The sequence below is a fragment of the Chenopodium album genome, chromosome 1 (genome assembly GCF_948465745.1).
Source record: "Chenopodium album chromosome 1, dcCheAlbu1.1, whole genome shotgun sequence".
NCBI classification, from domain to species: domain Eukaryota; kingdom Viridiplantae; phylum Streptophyta; class Magnoliopsida; order Caryophyllales; family Amaranthaceae; genus Chenopodium; species Chenopodium album.
Genome location: NC_137834.1, coordinates 63,425,064 through 63,444,870, shown reverse-complemented (window position 1 = coordinate 63,444,870; position 19,807 = coordinate 63,425,064). Strand labels below are relative to the sequence as shown.

At 38.6% G+C, this 19,807-nt stretch overlaps 1 protein-coding gene across 3 annotated transcripts in view; it reads left to right on the top strand.

Moving 5' to 3' along the window:
* The window catches only part of LOC145557029 (kinesin-like protein KIN-UC), a 30,003-nt gene extending 18,596 nt beyond the window's left edge, over positions 1 to 11,407 (top strand). For all 3 annotated transcript variants that reach the window (XM_081618491.1, XM_081618492.1, XM_081618490.1), the window contains exons 18-21: positions 7,954 to 8,079; positions 8,366 to 8,509; positions 8,596 to 8,724; positions 11,057 to 11,407. In XM_081618491.1, the coding sequence (XP_081474617.1) occupies positions 7,954 to 8,079; positions 8,366 to 8,509; positions 8,596 to 8,724; positions 11,057 to 11,205 (548 nt within the window). In that variant the 3' untranslated portion in view covers positions 11,206 to 11,407. The remainder of the gene's footprint in view (positions 1 to 7,953; positions 8,080 to 8,365; positions 8,510 to 8,595; positions 8,725 to 11,056) is intronic.
* The last annotated feature ends 8,400 nt before the right edge of the window (positions 11,408 to 19,807 follow it).

Below are 19,807 nucleotides of genomic sequence, written 5' to 3'. Positions count from 1 at the left end.
CACGGCGTTTCTTATCCGCATAATCTTTCATGACTTGCTGAGCTTTCAATAGATTCATCCTTAATTCGTCCAACATTTCGTCCCTCTCTTTCAATGTCTCCTCCAATTTATCCACTGGAGTTTGCCCATTGCCAATTCGCCATAGCTTAGGCGGTTCACAGCCGTAATCCACCTTAAATGGTGTGAGCTTGGTTGCGGAATGGGGGGAGGTGTTATAGGCATACTCTGCCAGTGCAACCAATTAGCCCATTTCTTGGGTTGATCGGCGATGAAGCATCGCAAGTACGACTGTAAACCCTTGTTGACATTCTCGGTTTGGCCGTCAGATTGTGGGTGATAAGCGGTGCTCCGCTTCAATTGAGTCCCTTGCAAGTGAAACAACTCGCGTCAGAAAATACTCATAAACACTCTGTCCCGATCCGAAACGATGGAAGAGGGAAATCCGTGCAAGCGCACCACCTCGCGCACGAAATAATCAGCTACTCTCGGGGCGTTGAAGGGATGTTTTAGCCCGATAAAGTGGTTGTACTTCGACAACCTATCCACCACCACAAGTATCGAGTCAATCCCCTTCGACAAGGGTAGCCCCTCCACGAAATCCATGGAGATATCTTCCCAAATAGCCGTTGGAATTGGCAGTGGTTGGAGTACACCCATTGGGCTCCGTTGACTAGCCTTGTTTCTCTGGCAAACATTGCACTTCCGCACGTAATCCCCCACAGCTCGTCGCATACCCACCCAGAACTAGTCGGCGACGAGGCGGAGGTACGTTTTGACCTCTCCGTCATGGCCGCCGGTTGAGGTGTCGTGATACTCATGGAGTAGAATCTGGGTGAATTGGGATGTTTTTTTTAGGATAACAACTCTCCCTTTAAACATCACTCTTGGACCTTCTAAGTGAAAGCCTACTGGGCTCTCTTCTCCCTTCTCAAGGCCCAATCTGATTTGGGCTATCCACTCATCCGCCTCAATATCCTTTTCCAATGCTTTCCAATCCACAACGTATGAGTGACTTAGTGCACTCAACTGCACTTTGGCTTGGTCTCTTCAAGAAAGAGCATCGGCTACCCGGTTTGAGGCCCCCGGCCGATATTGCACTTCAAAATCGAACCCTACTAGTTTACGCATCCACTTTTGATATTCTCCACCCACCTCTCGTTGTTGAGTGATGTAGCGAAGGCTTTGTTGATCGGTCCTCACTATGAAATGTCTCCCAAGGAGGTAGTGCTTCCACCTCAAAATAGCCAAACATATGGCCATAAGTTCTTTCTCGTATATCGATTTTTCTCGTGCTGGGACCCCTAATAGCTTGCTAAAATAAGCAATGGGCCTTCCTCCTTGCACCATCACCGCACCTACACCAAATTCGGAGGCGTCGGTCTCTACCACAAATTCCTTAGTAAAGTCGGGCATAGTGAGCACCGGTGCCTTAGTCATAGCCATCTTGAGCTCTTCGAAAGCCTTAGTAGCCTCTTCGGACCATCCAAAGCTATCCTTCTTGAGTAGGGCGGTTAATGGGGCCGTAATTTGCGCGTATTTGGCTACAAACTTGCGGTAGTACCCCGTTAGCCCAAGGAATCCTCTCAATTCCCTCTAGTTCTTGGGTGTTTCCCACTTCACAATTGTCTCCACCTTCTCTCCATCCATGGCCACCCCATGAGCCGAAATGACATGCCCATGCCACCTTGGCACGTCCAAAATCACATTTCTTCAAGTTGGCACACAAACTATTTTCAGCCAACTTCTCAAGTACCAACTTCACATGCCTCACATGCTCCTCCTTACTCCTATAAATCAAAATGTCATCAAAAAATACCAACACAAATTTCCTCAAGAATGGTCGAAACACATCGTTCATCAACGATTGGAACGTAGCCGGGGCATTAGTCAACCCGAATGGCATCACGAGAAATTCGTAGTGCCCTTCATGGGTTCTAAAAGCCGTTTTATGTGTGTCCTCGGGCCTCACCCGAATTTGATGATAGCCGGACTTCAAGTCCAACTTAGAAAACACTACCGCTCCATGGAGCTCATCAAGTAGCTCATCAATCACCGATATCGGATATTTATCCGGAACTGTTTCCTTGTTCAAGGCACGGTAATCAACAAAACCGCTAAGAACCGTCCTTCTTCTTCACAAGTAAGACCGGGCTACTAAAAGGACTAGTAGAGGGTCTAATGATGCCGGCATCAAGCATCTCTTGGATGAGCTTCTCAATCTCATCCTTTTGAGCTTGAGGGTAGTGGTACGGTCTCACGCTAACCGGGTTGCTACCCCCTTTGAGGGTAATGGCGTGTTCATGATCTCGGTTTGGTGGCAACCCGTTGGGCATCCGAAACACCCCTTCGAAACTACTAACCACCTCACTTAAAAATTCCGGAACCGCACTCTCCTCCTTCGGCTCTCTTGCTACCTCCACACGGTTTATTTCCACAAGCAATCCCCCCTTATTTCGATAAAGGTTGCGAATCATGGCTTTAAGGGACACTTGGGTTTTGTCGAGGGAAGAATCCCCCACCAAGGTAATCGGCTTCCCCTAAAGTTCGAAACTCATGACATGAGTTTTCCAATTCGTAGTTACCGTTCCAAGCTTCTCAAGCCATTGTACTCCAAGAATGACATCGACATTGCCCAATCCCAAGGGTAAGAAATCCTCTACCAACACCATGCCTCCTTCCAATTTGATCTTCACCCCTCTACATACGCCCCTTCCCCTTGCTGTTTCACCATTGCACAAAGACACTTCGAACCCACCCCCTTCATCGAGTGGCATCCCAACCTCCTCGGCCAACCGGAGTGACAAAAAATTATGCGTTGCTCCGGGGTCGATCATGACTATCACCTCCTTGCCTTGTACTTGTCCCTTGAGCTTCATGGTTTTAGGATTAGTTAGTCCTAAAACCGAGCATAAAGAAGCACGCACCTCTTCTTCCTCCTCTTCCCCTTCGGTTTCCTCCTCTAATTGCGGCTCGCCGGCCACCATCAACACACTCAACTCCTTCCGCTTGCATCGATGTCCAACACCCCATCGCTCATCGCATCGAAAGCACAACCCTTTTGCTTGTCGCTCTTGGAGTTCAGCTTTTGTCAACCTTCGAGGCTCATTGATAGACTTGGAGCCTGAGGTGTGACTGGGCTTGTTAAGGCTTACTGAGCCTTGGGATTCACTAGCTCTGGGCCATACTCTACTTGGGCCGGTATTAGTGGGCAGCCCATACGTAGATATGAGCCCACCTCCTCCCTTAATGTTGGGTCCGCTCCCTGCTGGGCCGGATGAGCTGGACCCGCCCCGCCACGGGCCCACACTCGTCTTGCCCTTGCTGACCCATTTTCTAGCTTCGATTTTTCCGGCCAAATCCATGGCCCGATCCAACGTGGCCGGGTCCAAGAGTCGGATTTCAGCCTTAATCTCTTCATTCAACCCATTATTGAATTGACCTCTCATAATTTCTTCAGGGATGTCATCCAAAGGAAACGCCATTTCAATGAACCTCCTTCTGTATTCTTCCACGGTCTACGGTTGTTGCACGGCCAACCATTGTTCTTGCAGCGATCCCGATTTCATCGGGAGAAACTCCTTCAACACTCGACTCCTCAAATCTGCCAGTGCGTAAATGGCCGCAACCGGTTCTCCCAGTGATACCACTGGAGTGCCGGACCATCCATCACCAACACGGCCGCCGTAACTCGGTCTTCGTCGGAAAGTTGGTAGAAGTCAGAGTACATCTTTGCTCTCATCACCCAAGTGTCCGGATCTTTCCCATCAAACACTGGCATATCCAACTTCCTGTGTTTCCACCAATTACCTTCTCCGCCGCCCTCGTCTTGCCACCCACGCGACTCCCTCAATCTCTATTCCGGCATTCCAAACCCACCACCTACGGAAATTTTTTCATGAAAAATCGACATGTGTACAATGATGATGTAAGCGGTTTTTATTTTAGTTATAATTATTATAGATAGATTGCATGGCTTGTTTAGTTGTTTGGCAAAAATTGATGCTTGTCATTTGTTGGCTGGTGGAGATGGTGGTGGTGGTGGCGGTGGTCGGTTTCCCCCCACTGCTGTCATAGAGGCATGAATTTTGTCCCGAAATTTCTCCTGCTCCTGCGCCGCTATGTTGGCCTGCACTTCCTGGTCTTTTCGGAAGCGGTCGATTCTCCCCTCCAACTGGATTCTGTCATCCTCCTTTCTCTTCTTCTCGGCTTCGAATAGAGTTGCGAAGCTGTCGGTAATGGCCTTCTGGGTGTCCGCCATGGCCTTACTCACGGCCTCCGCCACCGCACGCCCTATGGACGCGTCCTGGTTCTGGAATTTGTCCTCAATGGACTTCAATCAGGATTCGACTACTTCCAACCTCTCATCCGCCGCATCAGCACGTTGGCTCAACGACGGTCCTCCGGCCATGATCGTACCAATTGTAAGGGACCGGTTTCTCACACTAATTAGTTTATGATTAATTAAGGATTAAGGCAAAAGCTTGAGTCTGTTTAATTGATTAACGAAGGATTACACACAAAAGGGATAGTTGACAGCTTTAGGCTATCACTCTCTAAGGTAGCTTGAGGCTACTAATCTCTGTCAAGTTCTCACAAATTTTCTGGATGAGTGGCTACAACTACAAGCCTTACAATTTATACTCAGCACTACAATTTGCCTTAAACTAATTACGGCCGACTTCTAGAAATTGGAATTCACAATCACTTTGTCATAGTTGCTAAAGTGGTGTCTCCTCCTTTTCAAGCTTGTCTCTTTCTCGAAATAGCTTGCTTGACAAAAACTACTGCTTCCCCTGTTCTTCCAAATTCGTCTCCTGTCCCTCTTGGTTACCGTTGTAGTTGACTTGAGGTTGCCTCTCTTGTTGCACGTGATTCTTCTTAGACTTTGACCTACGGTGGTAAACCTTAATGGGCCGACCCAAGTGCTGATCCATTACAGAAGATTAATGTAGTTTACAACCTTTCAGTCACCATGAAAGCTCCCACCCCAAGCTCACCCTCTCAAACACTCAAACCCTAAGTGTTTTGGGTTTACATTTGAAGCTCTCTCTCTCTCTACATCTTTCCCTTCATCCTATTACTCTAACAATGACAAAACATGAGTATATATAGTGCTAGATTACAAGGAAGATCAACGGCTAAGATTAAATCTCAAGCGAAATAAAAGAACTCGCACGCTGGAACACGGCAGCCAGTTCGACCGAACCTACCCTGAGTTTGATCGAACCAGGGGTGGTTCAGTCGAACCTCTTACCTCCAAGAGGTTTGGTCGAACTCACGGGAGTCAGTAGCTTCTGCTCGAAATCCTAAACTCCCATATTGCACGGACATCTCTTTGTAAACCGGCCATAACTTCTTCAATTCTTGACCAAATCAAGCTTATGACCTGTCGTTGGAAAGCTCTTGAGACGAGCTATCACCTCCAACTTGAATCATCTCAATATCATATATATATATATATGTATATATGTATATATATATACAATATATATATACTGTATATATATATATATATATATATATATATATATATATATATATATATATATATATATATATATATATATATATATATATATATATATATTGTTAAAACTCATGATTGTTGAGGTGCACAATCAACGAATGTCTCTAACATAGCCTTTGCGCTTGTTTTTTCTAAGATATATAAGGTGGAAGATTGACATTAGAAGAATAAGATAACCATGATGATCAATTGGAAATAACTGTGTAATTGAAGGTAGTGCCAGCAGTTTTGTGACTTGGAACTCCCAAAGCTTATCAACTAAAAAAAAAAACATTACTATTACTCTCTCCTACCCTATATATGAATATTCTTATTCCGTTCTCACTCTCCATCTTATTCCTTTTCCCGCAAGCTACCTCTAAAAGCATTATAATGCCATTCCCCATTGTATCCACCCCCTTTGCCTGATGCTTAGCATTTTGCTGCCTTGCTGGGTTGTGTCATAACAGTATATTCTTCACTGTACAAGTATAAAGTTGAAATCTAATTGATTGTGAGTCGAGATATTAGGGCTTCTGTCAGGTAGTATGCAGTTAATTAAGTGGTTCATTTTTTACCATAGTTAATTTCTGGTCACCACTCTAGCTGTTTTCTTTCTGATGATGAGCGGCTGGATATGCTAGTCTTTTCTCATAAAGATTCTTCATAAGCTGCACTGGGATTTGGGCATCCCCCCTTATTTTTTTTACTGTGGGTAAGTTTAACACATGCAACTCATTTTTTCTTTGAATTTCTATGTCCTTCCACTTTCTGCTCTTATGCTAGCTTATTTGCAGGGGTCCTATCAGTGGTGAAACCTTTAAAGGCTAATTATCTGCCATATTATCCTCCAAGTGCTCAAAAAGACAAAAATACTACCAAATGCTTCCAGTTACCAATGTAGCTGTAATCCAAGCCTCAGAGTCCATTAAAACTCATCTGATTTGCCAAGTTTTGTATATATAGATAAAAGAAAGTTACCATTGTGGAGATCATAAAACACACCATATAGTGATCCTCAATAATCCTTGAAGTCTAGCAGCTCTGCCATGCTTCTTAATATGCTGAGATTATTGAAAGCCCACAAACTTCCTTAACGTTGGCCACAAAATTTTGAGGTTTTTGTGTTTAATGTTGTTTATTGAAGAGATCAATAAAAAAAATATGCAAAGGGTAGTTTTGGAGTATGTAGATTGTAGAGTTGGTGGTTAACTATTATGAAAAAGAACTTAGAACTTAGAAGTTCAGAATGCAGAAACTTTCCGGAATTAGGCTATCTATTAACTTTATTAGATTAATAGTTGTTAACATGCCTATTGTTAAACAGACTGGATGCAGCTTTGAAAGAGGCAGGTCCATGCTTAGTATTACGGGATTTTTAAACATGGATGTGCCTGTTTGAGATGAGAATGAGACAAGAAGAAAAAAAAAAATGTGAGCACACAATGTGAAGAAAGAGCGCACAGAACATATCGATGAATAAAAGTCTTTTCCCCTTTATTCCCTACAATGGAAAATAATATTTAACCGCAAAGGTGGGGTGGGGGGCAGGTGAGGTGGTAAAATGCCTCCTTAATGCTTTTTTTTTTTTTTTTTTGTTAAACTCCTTTATGCTGTAACTTCAGGAACTCAGGAAAGTGAGTGAACCAGGCTCACAATGTCGGATATTGGGCGTGTCAGCATGATCTCATGATGAGCTCCTTGATTTATATGCCCCTGTCCTTCCCTTAACACCCTAAAAAAATTTCTGTCAGGAAAGTATGCCAAGAAAACAATTGTAATATATGAGGAAAGTGAAATTTTGGGAGCAAGTGTTATTCAAAGAAATGAAAATATTAGCGCTTGTACCCAAAGATGTGGACTGTATTGTCTCACTTTTACCTCCGATCCCTTTCAATTTATCATCATGTACATCAAATTCATTAATATTGAGTATCTATTGATCATTCGGATTAAGGTCAAAAGAGGTTTGGTTATTCTTAATTTTTTTTTTTCACTTGAGGAACCTTCTGAATTGTCATCCTTCTTTCCTGCTAAAGTTGTATATTACTGATTGCTACCCTCAAGGAGATGGAATTACTTGGCTTTGTACTATTGAATCTATGATGGAGTGTCTTGTTTTGTATTCTAACTTTCTGCTATATATTAGTCAAAGCATGGGGAAGGTGAATGTTTATTGCATCGCTTATTTTCGACGTTGGCTGTGGTAATGTTGCTTGTTCCCATTAAGATAGATTTTTTTGCTGCAATTTGTCGTGTGAAGGGAACACACAATTTTCTTAACCAAGAAACTAAAGATGTCATTGAACATGATTGCCCTACCATATCTTAATTAGTTTCATAGGTTCAATTTTTTTTTTTTTCGTTCTTTCATAACCTTGCTCCAGTGATTAGTTTATATAATCTTACATTTGAACTCAAATATGACATGCTTGAATTTTCTTCAGAGACTAATCAAGGCTTGATAATGAGCAAGGGAGGTGCTCGTCTTTTGGCAGATACAACAACAAAAACAGATGATCCCCAAACTCTTCGAATGGTGGCTGGAGCAATTGCAAATTTATGTGGCAATGGTAAGCAGACATGACCACTTTCAATAACTTGCCATGAAGAAATTTAGTATCACCATTTTTCTTATACAAGTCTAGCATATATTTCATTTGTGCCTTTGAGTTGGCTCTTCCTACAATATTAGATGGGGAACATCTTTCCACTAAAACCCTTATAGAAGAATGATGTGCCCTTGTCTTGTCAATAATAGCAGCAATATGGATTTTGTTCATGCTACTCATCTGCATGATTATACTTGCATACTATTATCATGAATTTTGATGTGTTCATGATTTGGATATATTCCAGTTGCATTACACTCGGCACTCAAAGATAATGGAGGGATTAAGGCACTTTTGAGCATGGCTGGTTCTACAAATATTGATGTTGTTGCACAGGTAGCCAGGGGATTGGCCAACTTTGCCAAATGTGAAACACGAGAAGTTATACAGGGTATGTGAAGATTTTCCATCATTTGGTAAATTTATGATCCAATCATCTTCAGCAATTTTAAACATTGAAAGTATTTTCCCCTTCAGGTCATAGAACAAGCCGCTCACTTCTTATGGAAGATGGTGCACTTACATGGTTGATTGTCAACTCAAAGACTGCCTCTGAATCAACTAGACGCCACATGGAACTTGCCCTTTGCCATTTAGCACAAAATGGTATGCTAATTTATTTCATCTGTAAAATTTGGCAATTTCTTTTGTTAATTTGTTTAAAATCTTATACTCCCTCCGTGTTTTTTTAAGTGTTACAGTTTGACCGGCATATAGTTTTAGGCAATTTAATTGACTTAAATAAAATAAGAGGTAAGTGGGGTAGTTGGAGTATTAAAAAATTGTAAAAAAAAGATAGTGAGGTTAATAATTTATTGAAAAGTAATGAATGTGAGAGGATAGATATAATAAAAAAAAAGTAGTAGTAGGTTTGGGTGGGGACCATGAGAGGAGAGAGATATAATATTTTAATGTAGTTTTTTGCCAAAAAAGAAAGTGTAACACTTATTAAAACACGGCCGGATTTGGTAAGTGCAACACTTAAAAAACACAGAGGGAGTAGCAGGAATATATATTTTTTCTTTTTCCTGAACTTATGCCCTGTTTGACTAGGATGCTTTCTAAGTGTATAAAGGGATGGTGTTGTTTTGCTTTAGTGTGTAGACCTGGCTTATTGGGTGGGCTGTTGTGGGCCACTATCTGAGTGGACTGATTTGGGGCCTATCAAAATTATTAGCGGGCTGTGATGGCTATGTAACTTAGGGCTAGGGTAAAGCATTGTTATTGAGCTGGGTCAAAATGTCATTCTAAAATCTTGCTGGTCAAAAAATTTTCATCTGTGAGGATTCTTCGAAAAATACCACTCCCTCCATCCCCAAATACATGTCTAAAACTTTATCTATTCCTCGACTTACTTTTAATCAACCAGAGCCCTATATATATATATATATGGGAGGGATCCGGTGAGAATAAGTCCATGTGTGAGAATTCATACTTATATGAAAACTGATTTAAAATTTAAAACATGTGAGTAAAAATTTAGAACATGTGAATTAAAATTTAGAACATGTGAGTTAAAATTTAGAACATGTGACTCAGATTAAAATTTTGAACATATGAGTAATAATTTAGAACATTTGTGTGAGTAATATGTTTAGAAAATCTGATTTAAGAATTAGAACAAGTGATTAAAAATTTATAAAATTTGCTTTATGAAATTTTAAACATATGAGTAAAATTTAAATATATGATTAAGATTATGAACATGTGAATAAAAATTTAGAACAAACTGATATAGAATATAGAAAGTGTGAGTAAAGAATTTAGAACATACGAGTAAAAAAAATAGAACATACAATTTAAAGTCTGGAACATATAATTAAAAATCTTTGAACATACAAGTTTAAATTTTGGAACAAGTTATTTAAAATTTATGACATCGAACTTAACTAATTTATGGTTTAGAATATGTGAGTACTAAATTAAAACATTTGATTTAATTTAGAACACCTAAGGAAAAGTTTAGAACATCAGATTTAAAATTTAGAACATACGAGTAAAAATTTAGAACATAAAGAGTGTTCTCACATAAAAAATTCTCACATAAGAAAATTTCTCACGAGAGCCTTCCCCTATATATATATATATATATATATATATATGTTCCTAAACATGTGTGGAAAAGGCGAATGATGATCCTTTTATCACAAACCCTATATTTGCCATATCCAAAGCGGTAAAAGGGTCAAAGCCTTTTCATACATAGTCTGACTATATTACCAATGAACAGCAATGTCCTATAACCACCTCTAGCCATATGTTATTCTTCTCGTGTCAAATAATCTGGATGATTAATGTTTTAAATCTTCTTCTAGTTTTCTAATTTTCTCAGGTGTTCTTATTAATTATTCCATGTCTAGAGTGGTAGGGGAGAATATTCATTTTGTTTTAGTTATGTCATGGAAGTATTAGTTGATTACTCAACATAAGCATATACTTTGTATTATTGCACCCAATAAAATAAGGAGTATAAGGCAAAAGTTGCAAACTCAAACTTAGTGAATCACTCATTGATTTGATCATTTATTGGAATATTTCTTTGATAAACTTTTATATAAAACATTTAAGTTGTGGTTTGCAATGATACACCTTAGTAGCGTTACATTATACTTTTCGTGCTCCTTGAAATATTGCTTATAGAGCATCAATACAATTTTTTTTTTTTAAAAAAAAAATAATAATTGGGTGGACAAAACTTAGTTTAAAAATTGAAAATAACATATGATGACCAAAAACTTGTTGAATAAAAAACAGGTATTGAATTTCATTTTTGTTCATCATTTGTTATTAGTAAACCTTTGTTTCTTACAACCATAGTGTCAATTTCAATGCTATCACATGCTATATTTTGTGGAGCAAAATGGGGGAGCACACAACACAAGATTGATTTTGGTTTTGTCCAGCTAAATTTTATCTGTTAATGTACTAATTGTTTCAGAGGGTAACACACAAGACTTCATATCAACTGGGGGATTGAAGGAGGTAATTCGAATATCGTCTGAATCTGCCAGAGAAGATATCCGCAATCTGGCTAAGAAGACATTGAAATTGAATCGAATGTTTCAAGCACAAATGTCAGCTGACTAATGAAATTTCAGTTGTACTAGAGTGTGGTGCTACATCCTTAGGCTTTTACTTCATATTTGTAAAATAGTGTAAATTTTTCCTGATAAAGGTTTGCTAGTGATGAAATGTAAATTGTTCGATCAGTATGGTAAACTCTAAACAGAAATAGCTTTTGTGTTGTACTTTGAGGTATTAGCAAGAAATCCATTTAATTTTTGAAAAATGTACTTCAATAATCTCAACTATTGACAATTTACTTCTAATAATCATAATCTCAACTAAGGTTTATTATCTAATAATCCTAATTATGGGGTTAGTTTGCCTCCAATGGTTCCAATGACCTGTAATCTATTAAAAGAGTATTTTTTTTAAGCCATTAGTGTAATATTAATAAAAAAATAAAAGAAAAAAAAAAACAAATTCGGTTTTCCAGCCACCCCTCACCTTCCTCGTGAAACCATAAGCCAACCCAGCCCACCTCCCAAACCCCTAATTAACGACCGATCGACCCTTCCCACCCTCGAAACCCGTTGTTTGACTTTCTCAATTCTCGAATTTCCAGCGGCGCGTCACTCAGAGTTTCACTTCCTTTTGAAGCCTCACTTTGGCTGCACGTCAGATCTCGCTCCCCACCAAGGAACTTCGGTCCAACAATAGAAATCAACGCGATCTCGATTTGCACTTTTCTTTCGGGTTGAGGCTGGTGTTGAAGAGAATTGCGAGCTGGTTTAGTTGGTGGTTTCGGGGGGTGGATGTGCTACTGTGTAGTGGTGCAATGGTAGGTTTCGGGGGCTGGCACAGGTGCGGTGTGGCTGTTTGGGTGGATTCGAGGGTCGGGGGTAGGTTAAATAGGGTGGCCGTCTGGTTTTGGTGGTTAATGGTGGACGGTGGCCGATTTCCAACATATTAATTGGTGGGGTTAGGGTTTTGTGGTGGAGGTTGGTGGCTGAGAATTTTTGTGTTTTATTTATTTATTTTAATCTTTTTATTTTTTAAAAAAAATTGGACCACTCACGTGTTGACACGTGTCATGGTAACTTGTTGTAACCGGTCATTGCTTTGGTGTTGACCGGTTAGGACTATTAGAGGTAAACACATAACATAGTTGAGATTATTAAAGTGTATTTTTCCTTTAATTTTTAATGAACTTAATTAGTTTATAGCTTCGAGCGATACCTCGAGTTATTATATATGTTACAATAATTGAGAATGGTATTAAAGATACATATCAAGACATGTTATTGATATGTCTATTTTATATAGTGATTTATCCCTATCCTGAAGGAATTATGTCTTCAATAATTGCAATTAGTAGATATATCAAGGATCACTATTATGCTGATAATAAGTTCGTTCTTTTGGGTCGTCATTGTTTGGTGTTAGATCTGACAAATGATCTTTGGGCTAGTTAAATAGTCCAAAGCCCAATAGAATGGATCCTATAAGGTCACACAACAAGGGTATTGGGTTAAACAAGTTAGAGGCCCATTAATGAGCCTCATGAGATTATGACATACCACATGGAGTGTTGGGCTAGAGCAGTTTGATTAGGCTTAGGATTTTGGGCTTGACATGAACTCTTATTTACAGATATGATCTATAAATAAGATCCATGCTTAGGGTTGACATAAGACACAATTAACACGCAAATTACAAGGTGAACCATGGTGCACCTTATTCTGTGTGCACCACCAATAGCTTGCTGCCACGTAGCTTCTTCTTTTCCTAGTTAAACTGTAATACTCTAAACTTTTCTATTTTAAGTTTCGGGGACGAAACTTGTTTTAAGGAGGGTATATTGTAATACCCGAATATTTTATGATTTTATATTATATATTTTATTAAAAAAAAATAGTTATTTTTATTTATTAAATAACTTTCCTAATCTCATATTTTTATTTTAGAGTTCGAAAAGTATTAAAACCCTATTATAATTTAAATATGACTCTTTATTTTAAAGCGTAAATAAACTACTTTAACCCTATTATTTATTTGTACAGCCGTAACTTTTGGTATAAAAATTCTTTTTTCATGGGCTTATATGTAATCCCCCGTATTTATAAATATATTATAAATGAATTTTTATTTTATTTATAATATTTATGTGTGTATTTCCGGGATTTAAGTTTTAAAGTTCCAAATTATTTTTGAGTTGATAATTGATTTTGTTCAAAAAGGATTTTTAATTGTCCATTCTACAATTTATGCCATACATATTAAACAATGCTAGTCCATTTCATTTGTCTAATTGGCCCATTATTTTTTTATGAGGCCCAATACTCCTATTTACCCTACAAATCTCTCTCCTATAAATACCCCATACATCCCAAAATTTCCCCCACACAAAAATGTTAGTAAACTTTCTTCTCTTTATTTTATTCCTTTATTTCTTTTTCCTTTTATTTTTCTTTTTCCTTTATTTTTTTTTCTTTTCTTTTTCCTTTTTCTTTTTTTTTCTTTTCTTTTTCCTTCTTTCCTTTCCTCCTCTTTCACGTGAGATTTGCCTCACGCTGCTGCCGCTGCCACTGTTCACTGCCGGCCACCTGACGCCGGCCACCTGACGCCGGTGACCTAAAGCCCCCTCGTGGCTGCTCCTTCCTCTCTCCCCTTTGTTCTTCTTATTTTGCTTAAAATAATTAATTTTGTTTATGTTTTGATTTTATAGTATAAAGTTCATATTTTTAGTATCAAAATCATGTTTTTGATAGTTTAAAGTATTAATTTCAGATTTTAATTGTGTTATACATTTTCAGATTTTATAATTTATAAACCTAGGGTTTTAATTTAATCAAATTGGGATTTTAGGGTTCTAATGAGCATTTAATTTGGGCTTTTGTTCCTATTATATTTATAATGATTAATTAACCATAAAAACATGTTTTAAAGGAAGTTTTAAGGACTTTTAATGTAAATTATATTGCTGGAAATTTTTGTAAGTATTAATTTGTGATTATTGGTTGTTTTCTAGGAAGTGATTTTTATATAGGAGACTTTTAAGTAATTAAAAGTGGCACAAAGGATTGTTTATACGAGGTACGTACATGTCTACTTCGTTATAAGTAGTATCATGTTTAGGTACCAAAAGGAAAGAACTTAGTTTCATGATTAGGGAACACTTGGATGGAAATTGTTTGGTTACACATTGATTTAATTCATGTGCTTATGTTTATGAGATATGTTTTGGTGAATTGATTATGTTTGTATGGAATTATGGATGCAAACATGTTGAATTATATTGGATTAATTGTTTGTATGGAATGTTGATACAAACATATTTTATTGGATTGGTTTGTTAACCACATTTGGATTATTAAAGGATTGGAATTGAATGGTTTAAGTGGAATGAATTTATTAATTATTCCACAAGGTTATTATTTATTTATTTATTACTCAATCATGACTTGTTAGTATGTTGAGTAAAGGTGGATTAAGCCGAAATGGCTAGGTGGATTGACTATGTTCAACAATTTTGAATAATTTGGAAGTTTAATGGAATTAAAGGTCAACTTGTGATGTGATCACCATTGTCCTAAATAAGATTAAAAGTGAATTGATGTATGATTGTTATGTATGGTCTTCTTGATTGAGTCGGCTATTAATTAAAATTGTAATCACGTAAAGTGAAACATGGATGAGCAATAAAACTCTGGAAAGCGTGCACTTCTAGAGTATTGACAATTATGGGTTGGGGTACACGGTGGTAGCCCGTGGCTTTTCGAGGCTTGTTTGATCAACATGTCCTCTTCTCTTTTGGTATTTACATTTTTATTTTATAATGAAAGTTAGATGGGATCCTAGACTAACTTTGTGAAAATGGAGTCGCGCCCATTCTTGCATCGTGCTAAACTTTTATTTTAAATGGTCATTTGGGACCAAAATGATTTGATGGATTGGACAACCTCGTCTATTGCTTACTCCAAATTAAATTAATTAAATTAAATATAAAGAGTCAAGTGTTTGGAATTGATTAGCAAGTATGTTGAGTCGATTGAATTGTTTAAGTGTGGAGTCTTGATTAATGAATTTGTGTTGTATGTTTATTTACTTTAATTAGTTGAGCATGCTGGGTTTTGTGCGTTGTAGCTTGTATGTACTCAGCTTTGCTGATTGCGTGCTTTTGTGTGTTTTCTTTTGGTCATGGCCTTCGCCTTTCAATGACCCTGTGATGATCCAATTATTACACTTGTATTATTGGGGAGCAGTATTGCATAGGTTAGCTTGATGATGTGAAGTTCGGGGATTTGACATACGCGTTGTAAAGGGATTGGTGTGATTGAGAGTATTCGTTCTTTGTGTTGAACTTATTTATGTTTTTACTATTTTAATTATGTTTTGGGATTTTGAATATTGGTTTGGTTTTAATAAGGGCCTTTAGGGTTCCTATAGGGAATAAATTTCAAGCTTTAATCCCACTAACTTGAACCCCACTGTGATCATACACTAAAGTACGGTGGCGTTCAAAAGGGAAGAAGATAGAGTAAAAGAGTCGCCAACAAGTTTTAGGAACTTGTAAACCGTTCATAGGATGAAGGTTACACCCCTAAACGATCAAAGAGATCGTCAACTCCATAAGATCTTGAACCAAATAAGGGTTCGGGGATGAAGGTACAAATCCAACCTAAAAGAGATTGAACCTACCCTAATAATAGGCCTCTACTTTATTCTGATCGTATTCATGTGCGCTTTCTGATTAACATGCAATCAATAGGATTAACCCTAAACCTGTTTATCTATGTTGGTTGAATTTAATGCACAAATAAACTATTATTGGCGATCACTTGAAATCATAATCACAATTAACCCTAAAAAAAGATTATTAATTATCTTATTAAGCGTGATTACAAGTACCAAATTCCCTTTAAACATGCAATAAAGGTGTGATCAAGCAATAACAATAAATATCAAGCAACATAAAAATAAAATCATAACAATAATTATAATAATATTCACAATCATAATCATAATCATAATCATATTCATGTTAATATTAAAGCATAATAAAAATAGCAAGATCCTAGGCATGATACTAACAAGATTAATAACAAATCCTAGCATGTCGCTAAGCGATAAAAATCAAATCTTTAACCCTAACATGATACTAACAATCATAAATATTAGGAAGAACATAGGAATTGAAGCATCATAACAATCATATTTGATATTAAAAATTACCCTAGACATGATACTAGGAATATCATAATAACAATATAAACATGATTTCTACATCATAACATCAATTAAAAATCATTAAAGTACTTACTTTGATGCCTCGTACCTCTTTCTAATAACAAAATACACACGTTAGTAACTTCAAGGAAGATAATAATCAAAACAATTAAATTAAATAATTGAAATAGAGATTTGGGACCAAACCCTCAGAAATTAAACCTTTCACGTCTAGGGCGAAGGAAACTTCGAATATGGCTAGGTGTTTCTAGATCTTGTGAATGCGGAATTTTGTATGAAAAAACAAAGTTTAAAGAGAGAAAGACTTGAAAGATTAAAGAATGCTAATTAAAACTGATTGTAGGTGAATGTAGATGATTGATGATTGTAGATGATTGAAAACGGAGTTTTTAATACGATATTTATAGAGAAAATCAGCCAAAAAGATAAAATAAACAAAACAGAGTATGACGCACCAAAAACAGAGTTGGCGCAAACCCTGGCTAGCTGGCGCCAGACACCAACACTAGCGCCAGGCCTGGTTCCAGGCGCCAAAGCCTGGGGTCAGGCGCCAAGCCTGGTTTTAACGCGTTTTCGAAAATCAGATAAGTTTGCCGTACTGGAGGATAAAATCATTTACTTTCCTCGAAAATGCTATTTGATTTTGATTAAAACTCTGAAATGTCAACAAAAGGTCAATTTATCAATGCTAATTGAATTAGGAATGAAAAGAACCTTCTAGAAGATTATATAAGACTAAAACCATTCCTAATTGCATTAGGAATGATAAATCATATTAGGCCCTCCCCTAGATCATTGGGCCGCACATAAATCTCAAACCGGGCCCAGTTTAGTAAATTGGCCATAACTTCCTCAATATTCATCGGAATTGGGCTTATAATATATCGTTGGAAAGCTCTTGTTAAGCCCCATCCAACTACACTATTATTGGACCCATATCATGGACCAACCAAGCTGGATTGACTATTTTTCTTAAAATAAGTTTTCGAAAAACAAAGAGAAGAGAAAAGAAAATTAAAACTATCCGCAACACTAGACTTTCCACACTTTCGCTTCATTCGATTATGATTCGACGCGAAAGGTACTCATCACTGGGTTTGGTTTTGGGGAGACACGAATGGGTGTCTACAGAAGCCCCCACTTTGATTGAGTTTGGAGAAACGCAAGTTTCGAAAACAAAAGTCAAAGTAGCGATAGGGACAGAGAATGATTCAGAACGTTCTGCGATCCTAAATCACTCTTGTAACGCCGATACCTGCAAAACTAGCATTAGTTAAACAGATAAAAGAGTTAAGAAACGCGTATCTTGCACCGTCGAGCACATGTCTCTGAAAGTAACCAATTTGCTGTCGCTTTACTGTTGTTTTGATGACCTCCTGCAAGCTAGAGAATGCCATCCCGCTTGAAAACCGCTACGCCCGTAACTGCTTCCAATATAGAAGATTGCTTCGCCTGAAACGATCCTCCTCCGCATTGATAATATTCCATGTCCAAGGGAATATCATCGACGATTGCTTCTCTTGAAACAAATCTCCATCCGCATTAATAATATTCCACGTCCAAGGGAATACTATCGAAGATTATTTCTCTTGAAATAATCTCCATCCGCATTGACCATCTTCCATGCCTAAGGGAATATGATCGAAGACAACTTCGCCCGAAATTACCTTCAGTTGTTTGTGACAACTCTCCGCAAGCTAGGGAATGCCGTCGAAGATATCCTCACTTGAAGTCATCCTCATTTGATGCGATAATTTTCCAAAGGAAATTACCAAAGATCCACGCCTGTTGATCTTCAAAAGTTCGCCTGAACTTTGCTTCCGCTTTGCCTATACGTCGGCGCTTCTGTCGCTTTGAACCTGTACGTCGGTGCCTTTTGCGAATGAACCATTATGTCGGTGCTTCTTTGAAAATGAACCAGTATGTTGGTGCCTCTTTGCGAATGAACCAGTATGTCGGTGCCTTTTTGTTAACGAGCCAATGCTTAGGCGCTTTAAGCTAAGTGAGACGATCTTTTATCAGGTCGATCACTTTATGTAATCAAGCCGATTACTAAATCATGTCAAATTGCTCAGAGGGGCTAACTGGCGTACCAAGGAACCCAAAAATATGTTGCAGAAAGGTAGAACAACCCCACTAGGTGGCTGGGTGGTCTGGCGCCATTGAAAAGTCATCAGCGCCACACAGCTGGCCTTAGCGCCAGGCGCTGAGATTGGCGCCAGGCGCCAAGCCAAATTTGTGAAGCCAATGCATAGGGCTTGGCGCCAGCACGGGGATTTCCTTAAATACCCCTTTCCTCTTCATTTTGCCGGCTGCTCGTCGCGAATTTGCTCGAAAAAATCCGAAAACTTCAATTGCTCGGTTCTTGCTCGTTTCTCAACCGAATTTGCTCAAATTTGTTGCAAATCAAATCTCTTTTCATCTATTTTCCCGATCTATGTAAGTTTCCTTCAAACTCACATCAGTTTTCATGAATTTTTGGCATGTTTTATTCACAAATTTCATGAAAATTCGAAATTTATAATGCTCAATTTGCTTTGTTTGTCAAGTTTTATGCCATGAAATTGCTTGATTATGTTTATATATTGCCTTGGAAGTAATTTGAGACTTGTTTGACTCAATTTGGTGAAGAAATGAGCAATTTGCCATTGTTGGACCTCTTAAGGTCGTGAAGAACAATGTGACTTGTTCTTGATGTTTTTGCTAGAAATTCTTGTCCAATTTGTCACAATAATTACTATAGTATTGCAAGAAATTGTGTGATTGCTTGAAAAATGCCGTTATGCTCAATTTGAATTTGTGGTCTGTTTTAGTACTACGTACTCTGTTTTTTTGCGAACATAGTATCATGCGGCTAGGCGAACCTTAGATACTATAGAACCTTAATTTATGATGTTTTTGCACAATGTAGCATGGCTAGACAGCGAGGCTCGGGTTCACGGTCCCGAAATACTCGACGGGAGCACGAGCCCGTAGAGGATGACGCCACACCTTCCACTTCGCTTGGTCGACTTCCGGAGTGGGATGAGCGGACCCTGTTCTTTTCCCCCGTCCACCACATTTCTGAGAGGGTGAGGCGGGGCATCACGCCCGGGAGGACGCGGCATCATGGCTCCGGCGGTGATGGTTTGGGCGATTTGAACAGGATGTACATCGCCAGGGATCTTGAGACGAGACTCCTATGGGAGTCTTGCGGGATAGCTACCCTGTTCGAGACCTCTGAGGCTATGGTTGCCTCCAGCGGGGGTCATCATGTAGTGCGCGCTTTGGTGGAGTTCTTCTGGGACACCACCAACACTTTCCATTTCCCTTGGGGTGAGATGATGGTCACCCCTACGGACTTCAGTCTCATCACAGGACTGGAGTTCACCTTTGTGCCACTGCCGTTTGACAGTGGAATCAACGTCTTTTCTTCGGAGGTCGAGGAGCTGTTGGG